The sequence below is a fragment of the Eubalaena glacialis genome, chromosome 5 (assembly GCF_028564815.1).
Source record: "Eubalaena glacialis isolate mEubGla1 chromosome 5, mEubGla1.1.hap2.+ XY, whole genome shotgun sequence".
Lineage (NCBI taxonomy): Eukaryota > Metazoa > Chordata > Mammalia > Artiodactyla > Balaenidae > Eubalaena > Eubalaena glacialis.
The window spans coordinates 68,310,500-68,322,320 of NC_083720.1; the positions used below are offsets into that span (position 1 = coordinate 68,310,500).

General features: G+C 34.8%; 1 protein-coding gene across 1 annotated transcript in view; it reads left to right on the forward strand.

Annotated features, from left to right (window-relative positions):
* The window catches only part of SLC30A9 (solute carrier family 30 member 9), a 75,171-nt gene extending 65,713 nt beyond the window's left edge, over positions 1-9,458 (forward strand). The window contains exon 18 of the mRNA XM_061191341.1: positions 6,163-9,458. Within this exon, the coding sequence (XP_061047324.1) occupies positions 6,163-6,207 (45 nt within the window). The 3' untranslated portion in view covers positions 6,208-9,458. The remainder of the gene's footprint in view (positions 1-6,162) is intronic.
* The last annotated feature ends 2,363 nt before the right edge of the window (positions 9,459-11,821 follow it).

An 11,821-nucleotide genomic window follows, 5' to 3' on the forward strand; every position in this document is an offset into this window, starting at 1 on the left:
AGGCAATGTATTTTCTTTAGCTGATGTTGATTTTTGTTTAGTTTTGTTAAAAATTGAGGAGAAACAAAGACAAAAATCGAAGGGAAACATTTCTATCACTATTTTACTATCTTTTAGAATCTAGATATGTGATCAGATTAATAGAAGCAGTTCAAAAAAGGTGATTTTGTTAATGTTAATATTATAGTTCATGAGCTTATCAGGCATGATTTTCAGAATTTCTAGAGGAACAATTCTCGAATATTTTGATATTAGGATTCTTAAAAATTATTGAGGACTCAAAGAGTTTTTTTTTTAGTTATATTTATATTTACCAAATTATTAATTAAAATTGAGAAATTTAAAAATATTTATTCATTTAGAAAACGTAATAAATGTATTTCATGTTAATATAAGTAACAGTTTGAAGGAAAATAACTATAGTTTCCAAAATGAAATAAATAGAAGAGTGGTATTGTTTTACATTTTTACAAAAATCTAAGACAGCTAGATTCCCATTTGTGCTTCTGCATTCAGTCTATTACCATACGTTATTTTGGTTGAAGAATATGAAGAAAAAGGAGGAGCCTTTTTAAGTATTCTTTTAGTCTTTCCAGATAATTGTGATATTCTCTTTTAATATTACACCAAAACCTGACAACCGGTAACCTCTTAAAGCATAGTTGTGGTGTGAAATCTGAAACCATATCGATGAACTTTTCATATACTGTTTGTGAAGTTAAGGGGCACAGTCCAGAAGACCACCTTCATTTCTAACACCAGTTGCAAAGTTCAAGTGGTTCCTAAGACCACCCTCAGGTTTGATAATTCACTAGGAGGACTCACAGAACTCACTGAATGGTTTATTACAAAGAAAGGATACAGATTAAAACTAGCCAGAGGAAGAGGTGCATAGGGCAGAGTTCCAAACCTGGAGTTTCACTTGTCCTCTCCCCGTGGAGTCATGGACGGTGTTATTTTCCTGACAGTGCTGTGTGACAGTTTGCATGGAGTATTGCCAACCACAGAAGCTCAACTGAGCCTTGGTGTCCAGAAATGTTCTTGGGGCTCTGTAGTTGACTGCTTGAGTGGATGACCTTTCATCTCCAGCCCCTCTCAGGAAGAGCCGACACCTTTAGCTTCCACCCGCTTCTGGAGGTAGAGCACATACTGTGTGGACAAAGATAAACAAAGACCTAATTATCAGGCAGAATATTCCAAGGACCTAGAGATTACCTCCCAATAGCCAAGAGCAAAGGCCAGACCTCTCTCTGAGTATGATTAGCACTCTCCTATACACTATTATATTAAAATCTATTGGTCTGTCTTTATACTCTGATTGAATCTTTTTTTTTTTAACATCTTTATTGTCTGATTGAATCTTTTTAACCCATGCTTGATTCTTTAACATTATGAATTGGTCATTTGGAAAATACTGGCTCACTGAATTTATGCACATCATGCAAATGTTGATACATTTCTAAGTATTGGGAAGCTGTCAGGCTCATGGTGGTGGATATGAGTTTTTCAACATTCTAATTTTGACTTGAAAGCTTGCATTTTATTATTAGCAACAAATACTGTTGTTTTCCTTGAAGTAGTAGACTCATTTTGTTTATTTCTTAAGAAGATGCCTGCCGAATACTCAAATTTGAATAACCATAGTTTGTTAGTTATTCTTTCAAGTAAAAAGGGTGTTCAGATAAAAACCGTCTGATTGAGCTCATTCAAGCAATCACAGGGGTACTTTTCCTTGTGACAGCATCAGACTTCAGCGTGAAGCACAGCTTCCCATTTTGTCACCGAATATTTTTTTAAAGTGTATTCAAGGGTTGAGGTTTAATAAATCAATACTTTTTACTACTTCATGAAGGACATTTTAAAGTGAAACTGGCTTTTTTTTTTAAAAAAAAAACTGGGTGGCAATAAAGGAACACAATGACTACCAGTATGGTTTGGTGCAAGGCGCCTTGAGTTGTGTGAAGGTGCCAGCAGTTTTATCCATGCCATCAGAGGAAATGTCAGCATAGTAAAAAAGGCAAAAAACATCTTACTGTAATTATGAAAATAGTTTTGACCTCGGAGTCCCCCCTGAAAATGTCTCAGCAACCCAGTAATCCTTGAACCACGCTTTGAATACCATTGTTCTGAATAAAATGTGAGGTGATTATTTTTTTGCAGGGTGATTGGAGAATGAATAAATGTTGCATTTCCATTCTATCTGTTTTTATTTCCCTGGCAAGGAAAATAATGGACTTTTAAAACTAACTATTTTGGCTTTACTCTTTAATAGAAACAATGTCAGAAGCCGATTTAAGAATAATTAACAAGTTGGCCATTCTTAATTGTATTTACTCTTATCACAATCAGATATGCTTATTATTATTTTTTAAGCTAATTTTGTGCTTTAATTAGAAGCTATTAAATCATTAATAGACTGAATTATCTCATGTTTTTGAATTATATAAGTCTTTCAAACCAAGAAGCCATATTTTGCCTACACTTTCAGGTGGAAACATCCCTAAGGTGGTAATAAGGTATAACTAATCTCAAGTGAAAAGAAAGTTCTTCATAGTTAAGGTACCAGACCAAGAGAATGCATGAAAATAAGATGATTTTCTTTTGAAAACAAAAACTTTGTACATTGGTATTTTCGCTTCTTTTTAGTATCTAAGCATAGTTGCCTTCTAAGTTTAAATTTTAATAATTATTGAATTACTTTGGAAGGTCACACTCAGTGATAAAATTCTGCAGCATTATAGCCATCTCTTTGAGTAAATACCATTGATCTAAGTATTAGAACAGGTGATATTTTTGGCTTGAAGTCTGTAACTTACATAGTGCTATGTTAAGATGTTAAAAATAATAGAGGCTAATTTATAAAGTCCCATATTATAATGTGAAATACATATTGTTCTTATTTTGAAATTGTTTGAATTGTTAACGTAGATTTTTGTTGTTGTTGTTCTACCTCTATATTCAATCAGTAGATAGACCCTATATGTCCTATATCTCCATGAAGTTTTTTTGTTTGGGGGGAAGTAATTCTATCGGAAATTAATTCAGTGGGAAGATGCCATAGCAAATTTCTAATAAATTCCAGTTAAATGCTCTGCCCTTTACTATGTCTTTTGCATCTCTAATTACATCCTCCTGTAGTATTTTCCTTACTTGAGTCTACAGCATTGTAAAATAAATTATGTAATTTGGTTTTTATCTCTGCATAATATGAGTGTTGGGAAAAAGTCTGTGATGTGTAAAATATTCCAATTCGCATTGAACAGTGCCTGGGACATAATATACCAATAAGTATTTGGTGAAAAAAATGAATGAAAATTATAAGTTGGACACCAATTATTGATTTTCAGTTCTATTTAACAATTATATATTCATGAATATATGAATATATTAATTTCTACTATGCACATGATATCTTGTTACGCACTAAACATTAAATTTTAAGGATATTAATCCTATTTCTTTTCTCATTCATTCAGCAAACACATTGTGTGTGTCTGCTTTGTAATGGGCACATACATTTTAGGAATTTGGTTAATTTTCTCTCTGAAAACTTGATTTTAAAAAGCAGAGTAAATTAACTTTTTAGTTTCTTTTTCTTAAGATCAGATTTTTATTACACATTTGTTGTATAGTGCTTTTTAGATTGAATAATTTTAAACTTTCCATGAACAGCTAAAAATTTTCAAGTCGTATTGGGATGAGTAAGGGTTGATTGGAATGGGACAATAAAATTCAATTTCATTTCTGTTTGAGGAAGTCTTTTTTATTCCATATTGAATTTAAGAAATTCTAGACAGAGGGCATAGTTTAAGATAAAGAAAACATTGAGAACAAAAGTATCATCCGCCACCCCCTTGTGGGGTCCCTGGTCACTCTTACCTTAGGACCCAAGAGGAAAGCACCCCTAGGTACAGCTGAACAGCACTAGTTGTAAGAAAAATCCCAGTGCACACTGAACAGAATGAGTGCTCTAGCTGGAGCTACACTCCAGTATTATACCAGGTTTTTGTCTTTATAATTAAATTCGTTTAATATGAATAATTTGCAAATGTTCCTGGGATATTATTTTTTAAGCTAGGAGTTATTAATCCTGACTGATTATTAGAATCACTTAGAAGAGCTATTTTCCCCTTGTTGATTTATTTATACGGTTTTTATCAAATAATACACACAGTTTACAAAATCAGACAGGACTGAAAAGCTTATACAGAAGTGTCACCTGCCTTGCCTTCCTCAATCGTTAGTTCTACATTTTAGAGATAACCATGTTTAATACTTTTAGTATTTCTTTTACATTTACTGCCGTATTTCTACGTAAGAGTCTTACATTGCTCCTCCTGACTTAAACATTATTTCCTCTTAGGTAGATATAGATTTAGTTATTTTATAAGTCTCTTCTGTCCTACAGTCTCACAATATCATTATAGTCACTTTATTAAACTTTTAATTTCCCCCCCCCCCACATTGTGTTAGATGTCCTTCCTTTATGTATCCATAGGGGAAAAATCCCCTCAAATCTTTACTTTGCTCTGTAGTAGCAGACTATTATAATCGCCTGCTTACTTACCTGTATTTCCTCACTAGAGATAAGTTCATTCAAGGCAAGTGCTGTTTATTTCCTGTTCATTGTTGTATACTTCAGTGCTTGGTACAGTGTAGGCATATAATAAAGATATTTTTGGGGACTTCCCTGGTGGTCCATTGGCTAAGACTCTGCACTCCCAATGCAGGGGGCCCAGGTTCGATCCCTGGTCAGGGAACTAGATCCCACATGCTGCAACTAAAGATCCCACACGTGGCAACAAAGATCCCACATGCTGCAACTAAGACCTGGAGCAGCCAAATAAATATTTAAAAAAATATATGTTTTTCGTTGTTACTGAAATTCCTTAAGATTTTTCACAATCTGGCTTCTGCCTGTCTTTCCAACCTCATTGCTTTTTGCAGCTTCTGTGCTAACTATACCATACTGCTAGTGCATACTTTCCAGGCTCTCTTGACTTTGCTCATGCTGTTTCTTTTGTCTAGTCCCTTTTCATCATCTATCTGGAAAATTCACCGTATTCAAACCTTGTTTAGATACTATATTCTCCGTGAATTCTTTCTGGATCTCATGAGCAAAAGTAATAGATCTCATGTTTTTGTTTCCAGAGTTATTATTTAGTACATTAAAATAGTTAGGAGCCTTGGGGTCTGGAGTCAGGCCTGGAATCTATCCTGGCTCCATCACTTACTAGCTGTGTGACTTTGGACAGATTAGTTAATTTCTTTAACCTTCATTTTTCCCATATGTAAAATGGAAATAATTGGGTTATTATGAGGATTTTAAACACACACTTTCCGTGAAGCCCCTTACTTATTATTAGCATAGTACTTGACACAAGAGTAACTGCTCAATATATGTTAACTGGTTATTATTATTAGCTATAATGCTTTTTTTTTTTGGCTGTGCCAGGTCTTAGTTGCAGCAGGCAGCCTCCTTAGTTGCAGCTCATGGGTTCCTTAGTTGTGGCATGCAAACTCTTAGTTGCGGCATGCATGTGGGATGTAGTTCCCTGACCAGGGATCAAACCCAGGCCCCCTGCAGTGGGAGCGTGGATTCTTAACTACTGGACCATCAGGGAAGTCCCTATTAGCTATAATGCTTTTGCTCGTAGAGGCTATTCATACACTTTTCTCTCTGGCTAAACTGAGTCCCTCAGGGTAAGGAGCAGAGTCTTATTTAATAATCATAGCTCTACTTTCTAGCACAGTGCTTAGATCAAGACTATATGGATTGTTACTAGAACACATAAAATAAGTTAATATCAGTTTAGTCTTTCGATTATTATTGCTTTGCAGTGATTTTCACCACAAATGAGCATATTTCCAGTGCTTTGCAGTGCTTGGCACATACTAGATTCTTAATCCATTATTGTATTAATGAACATATGGACAAAACTCAGGGAGGCTGGACTACTTACTATATATTTTATAGTGTATAATTGGTCTATTCATCTATTGATCTTATGTTTTTCCCTCTGTAAATATTTCTCTTGCTAGTATGCTACAATGAAATAGTTTGACCAAATGTTTTCATTGGCTTTAGTGATAAAAGGAATAAAAGGAAACAGAAAATTGTCTTTTGCTATTAATAATGTAGCGTGATTTTTTTCCTTCCAGAAACGAAATCCTGAAGTTCGACATGTAGATCTGGAGATATTATAGACTTGATGGAATGAATCACCTTGGAGGGAGCCTTGGAAACAAGTTTGCCAAGACTACTTTCCCACACTGAAGGAGTCAATGCCATTCAGAAGCCGTTTTGGTTTTTTTTTTTAAGATGGAGGAAATATTTATGTAAAGAGCAATTCAACAGTCCACAGAACTAAGACAACATCTTACTTCTAAGAGACATATTACAAGTTGAATCAATTTGGAAATCATGTTTTTATGTTTCAGCAGGAAACATTTTAGTTACTTAAATTGTTCATAATTTCTCATTTTAGCCTGTCAGTGTGTATTGTACCTTGCAATCATGTTTCCTTTCTTCACATTGGTAAAAAATAAGCAGCATCTGTAAGATTATGATTTTTAACTTTGTTGCCAGTGAAGATTTCACTCCATCAAAACCTGTCAATCTTGAACATTCTGGCTAAATCTTGGTTTGTGGTCTTTAAAACAGTCACTCCATTTCAAAGTCTGTCTTTCCTTATAGAATGTAGAAATTATTTTAACGTACCTTGTGTTTTTTGCCCTGAGCACTAAGAGGAACGCTTTCCTAACCTAGTTATCCATAAATGTTCATTCCAGAAAGGACTTCATTACTGAATTGAAGGAAGAGATTTCAGTACACTCTTTTAGGTCATGCTACTTGCCATTTTGTAAAATTTCTTTTCTCTTCTTTGCTTTTTTTTCCTTATTTAGTTTAATTTTCCTAGTGGTAGGAAATATAAAATAGCCCTAGATATTTCCATGGGCCAGTGTGATGACTGGTTTTTTGTTTCTGTTTTTTAACTGGCTTCAGTCCCATAATGTGTATTTACTAGGAGATAATGCATTTATAAGCATTTTAACATGATGTAAAGTGGACTAGAAATATTTATAATTTCACAGACAGGACAGCATTTTATTTTTTATTTATTTTAAAAGAGGCACTACTTAACTTGTGTAAATCTGAACTGTGGGATAGTTCTTGCTTTGAGAGATAGAGAAGTAAACCTCTTATGCGGAAACTTGTGGCCATGACTTTTGTATAATATCATAGACAGTAGCGTGTCTGTAACATGAGTTTCTTGCAGTTACAAATGGGCATTTAGCATAATGTATGATTATAACATGTGCTAAGTAGCTTTCTAATGATCATAAGGTATCAAGATGAAAAAACATGCAATTCAGTAATTGAAAATTTAGTGCAAAACTACAGCTGTGTCTCCATTCATCAAAAGAATTCATATGCACTTTAAATTGTTCAGGTACCAGTGAGCATTGTCCATGCAAGAGTGGTAGCTGCGTGAATAATCTCTGCTGGATAAGTGAGTGCTTAAGGCCCTAGGTCAGTGTCTAAAAACTTACTTAGATTGAAGTTTATGAATTATAGCAAGTTATAATGCTGGAAACAAAAAATAAACATTTGATTAAAGGGTTTGTAATAGTAATTTTTTGATTCAGAACTGTCATTTACTGGAAAAGTGTGAAAATTTACATTGGTGTACACTTTTTACCATTACAAAACATCTTGTGTGCTGTACATTTTAAGTGAAATAACATTCCAATTTTATTTTTTAAGATACGAAATTGTTTTATACATATATATGTATATACACGCACACAATTTGTTCTTATGGTTTCAAATTCTTCACTCCTACTTTTTAAAAAACTTTTTTACCCGTTATAATTAACTCTATACTTTCTGTGTCTTCCTCCTTCCCCTTTCCCACCTGCCATTTTGTTTATTCCATGTCAGTGTGCCATGTGGGAAGGTACCAAATTATGTCCAATTTCCTCCTAGTAAAATTACTCTAAAAATTTTCACATAGTTAGACAAGAATATTAACTCATTTAAAAAAAAACTCAAAAGCTGATGTGCAGTAGTTATTCCAAATGGTAGATTTTTTTAAAGGACTCCCTGAAAGAGGCCAACTCCTGATATTTCTTTGGGTTTTCTAACCTTATTTTGATTGAAGTCATACCTGTTCTTAAATAATAATTGAAGGCTTATGTTTCTGTCCTTTCACTGCAGTTCTGTTCTGCACTGATACCTTAAAGTTTGTTTAAGTGAAATTTGACATAAAGAAGTACAGCCTATCTAGGAATTTAATGTATGACATCACTGGTCCCTTTTTTTTTTTTTTCCTTCCTTTTAAACTAGAGTCAAATTTGAATTTTGAAACCAGGGAATTTGGTCCCCTTCATTTAAAAATAAGATAATATCTAGTTGTTCAGGTTTCTTATTTTTGTTTTTTTCCAAATTAATACTTCTTACTTTGTCTTACCCTTATGCATAGTGTTTGAATATTTAAGCATATAAATCTTAATATTTTTAAGGAAAATAGCTTCTGTAGTAGAATAATTGCAAAAGTAATGTTGGACAGAGAAGAGGTCAGTCAAGGCCATGACTCCTGTTTGTATTAAGCTGAAATCTGGAAACCAGCAAAGGTGAAGTATATTTGTTTTCAGCTCTGGCTGTAAGTAACAGGCCCCAAACTGTGGAAACTGGCACATTTTTTAGACCATGGCAGATGGGGGATGAGGGGTGGAGATCTGTTTTTAAGTGGACCGTGTTGGTGGCCAGTAAGTAGTATTCAGTTCCAAAGAGGGAGATTCCTGAACATATACTGAGGAAACTGTAAGATAGAATCAGATTGGAAAATTTTCAGGTTTTTTCAAAAACAAAGTTAATATCTGCATACATCCTCCTACACACCAAATAACCCAGAACAACAAAAGGGCATTAGACTTGAATTTTGGGTATATGATTTTAGTGTTACCTTAATTATCCTGTACTTTGGATAATGGTTTTTGCTAAAATTATACCATCTAAAGGAAACGGCTTAAGTTTTAAATCTGATAACTTTGAGGTAGAATGCTAGGAACTATAGAAAATTGTACAGGCATTTGGAATTTATACTATTTTTCTTAGATTGCATTTGTCATGCTTTGGCATTTCTTTTAAATGTGATGACCCCCAATTTGCCAAACTGTCAGAAGTCAGTGAAGCAAAGAATTGAAGATAAAATGTTGATTCAAAGATTGTCCCCCCTAAATCCCTCATCCTGGTCTCTGAAATGGAAGTTTGGAAGGCATTTATATAGAAGATTGGTCTGGCAGCCTTTATATTTGCATTTAAGTTTACTAGCATCCCTAGAGTTGGTTTCATGGAAAAGAAAATTTTTGTTTCTATTACATTGTATTTCATCTGTCTGATTTCTGTGGCAGGTTAAGATTTTCCTGGTTCATCAGGGTGCATTTTTCCTTAATAAATGCTGTATGTAAATAAGAGCAGTTCACTTCTTAGTTTGGGATTTTCCCCGGTGATAAATGTTTGTTAAATACTTCTTTACCTCATCTGCTAACCTTTAAAAATCATGCCTTTGTTTTTGAACAGAATTTATTATTCCTTGAGTATGCTTGTTAGTTTGTGGGTGTCCTCATTTTACAAAACCAAGATATAAAAACTCTTAATTGTTTTATGATCCATTTTTAGTATAGAGAGAACTATTATTATTTTTTTTCTGAAACATTTATATTAACATATTTCCATACAAATAACCCAAAGAAACTTTAGTATTAGTTGTTTTTTTTTTTTGCTTGTTTTTTTATACAGCAGGTTCTTATTAGTCATCAATTTTATACACATCAGTGTATACATGTCAATCCCAATCGCCCAATTCAGCACACCACCACCCCCACCCCACCGTGGTTTCCCCCCCTTGGTGTCCATACGTTTGTTCTCTACATCTGTGTCTCAACTTCTGCCCTGCAAACCGGTTCATCTGTACCATTTTTCTAGGTTCCACATACATGCGTTAATATACAATATTTGTTTTTGAGAGAACTGTTATAAATATACCATTAGGATGTCATGTAGTTGGTAAAGTGCAAATTCAAAAAATTATATCCCTTAGTGACACATAGTATATGATTACATTTTGACAAAATAAGATTATTTAAACATGTTAGTTGAATTATTTCTTTAGAGATTGTGTCTATATAGTATATTTAGGGGAAAAAATATAAAAATTAAAAACACCAAAAGGTAGAACCTAGAGCCAGCCTGCAGTGGGATCCAGGTTGAATTCTATACTAATCCTGTAGGAATTGCAACTGTGTTTTCTTTTTCACAAGAAACTAAACCAAAGTAATTATTCAAAGTAATTTGGTATTTTGAGAGGGCATATTTCCCACCCCAAAATCAAAATGTATTGAAAATAGAAGCACTGTAGTTTAGAATTTGTGTAGCAAAATATAGAATTGTGTCTGTGTCTTTAAGGGCTTGTAGAGGTTTTAAAATAGACTTAAAAGTAAAAAAAAAAAAAATGTATATAATAGCTATCAACAGGATAATTTGAAGTGTTTATGCCAGGTACCATTTTATATGTACAAGCATTCCTCACAAATACTGCAGGCTCGGTCCCAGACCACTGCAATAAAGCAAATATCAAAACAAAGCAAGTCACACAAAGTTTTTGGTTTTCCAGTGCATATAAAAGTTATGTTTACACAGTACTGTATGTAGTCTATTAAGTGTGTAATAGCATTATGCCTAAAAGCACAACGTACATACCTTAATTTAAAAGTACTTTATTGCTAAAAAATGCTAACCATCATCTGGGCCTTTTGAGGGGCTTTTTGCTGGTGGAGCGTCTTGTCTCCACGTTGATGGCTGTTGAAGGCTGAGGTCGCTGTGGCAATTTCTTAGGATAATGAAGTTTACCGCATCATGTGACTTCCTTTCGTGAACGGTTTCTCTGTAGCGTGCAGTGCCATTTGATAGCATTTTGCCCACAGCAGAACTTTCAAAATTGGGGTCAATCCTCTCAAACCCGGCCCTGCCTTATCAACTAAGTTTACATAGTATTTTCAATCCTTTGTTGTCATTTCAATAACCTTCACAGCATCTTCACCAGGAGTCAATTCCATCTCGAGAAGCCACTTTCTCTGCTCATTCATAAGCAACTTCTCATCTGTTAAAGTTTTACCATGAGACTGCAGCAATTCAGTCACATCTTTAGGCTCCACTTTGAATTCCAGTTTTCTTGCTGTTTCCACCACACCCGCAGTGACTTCCTCCACTGAAGTCTTGAATCCCTCAAAGTCATCTACGAGGGTTGGAATCAGCTTCTTCCAAAGTGCTGTTAATATTGATAATTTGTCTTCTTCCCGTGAGCCACTAATGTTCTTTTTTTTTCTTTAATTTATTTTTGGCTGCGTTGGGTCTTTGTTGCCGCACGCGGGTTTCTCTAGTTGCGGCGAGCGGGGGCTACTCTTCGTTGCGGTGCACGGGCTTCTCATTGTAGTGGCTTCTCTTGTTGCAGAGCACGGACTCTAGGTGCGTGCGGGCTTCAGTAGTTGCAGCACGCAGGCTCAGTAGTTGTGGCACATGGGCTTAGTTGCTCCGCGGCATGTGGGATCTTCCCGGGCGGGGGCTCAAACCCGTGTCCCCTGCATTGGCAGGCGGATTCTTAACCAATGCACCACCAGGGAAGTCCAAACCACTAATGTTCTTAATGGTATCTAGAATGGTGAATCCTTTCCAGAAGGTTTTCAATTGACTGTACCCAGATGCATCAGAGGAATCACTGTGGCTTTACGAAATGTATTTCTTAAATAAGATTTGAAA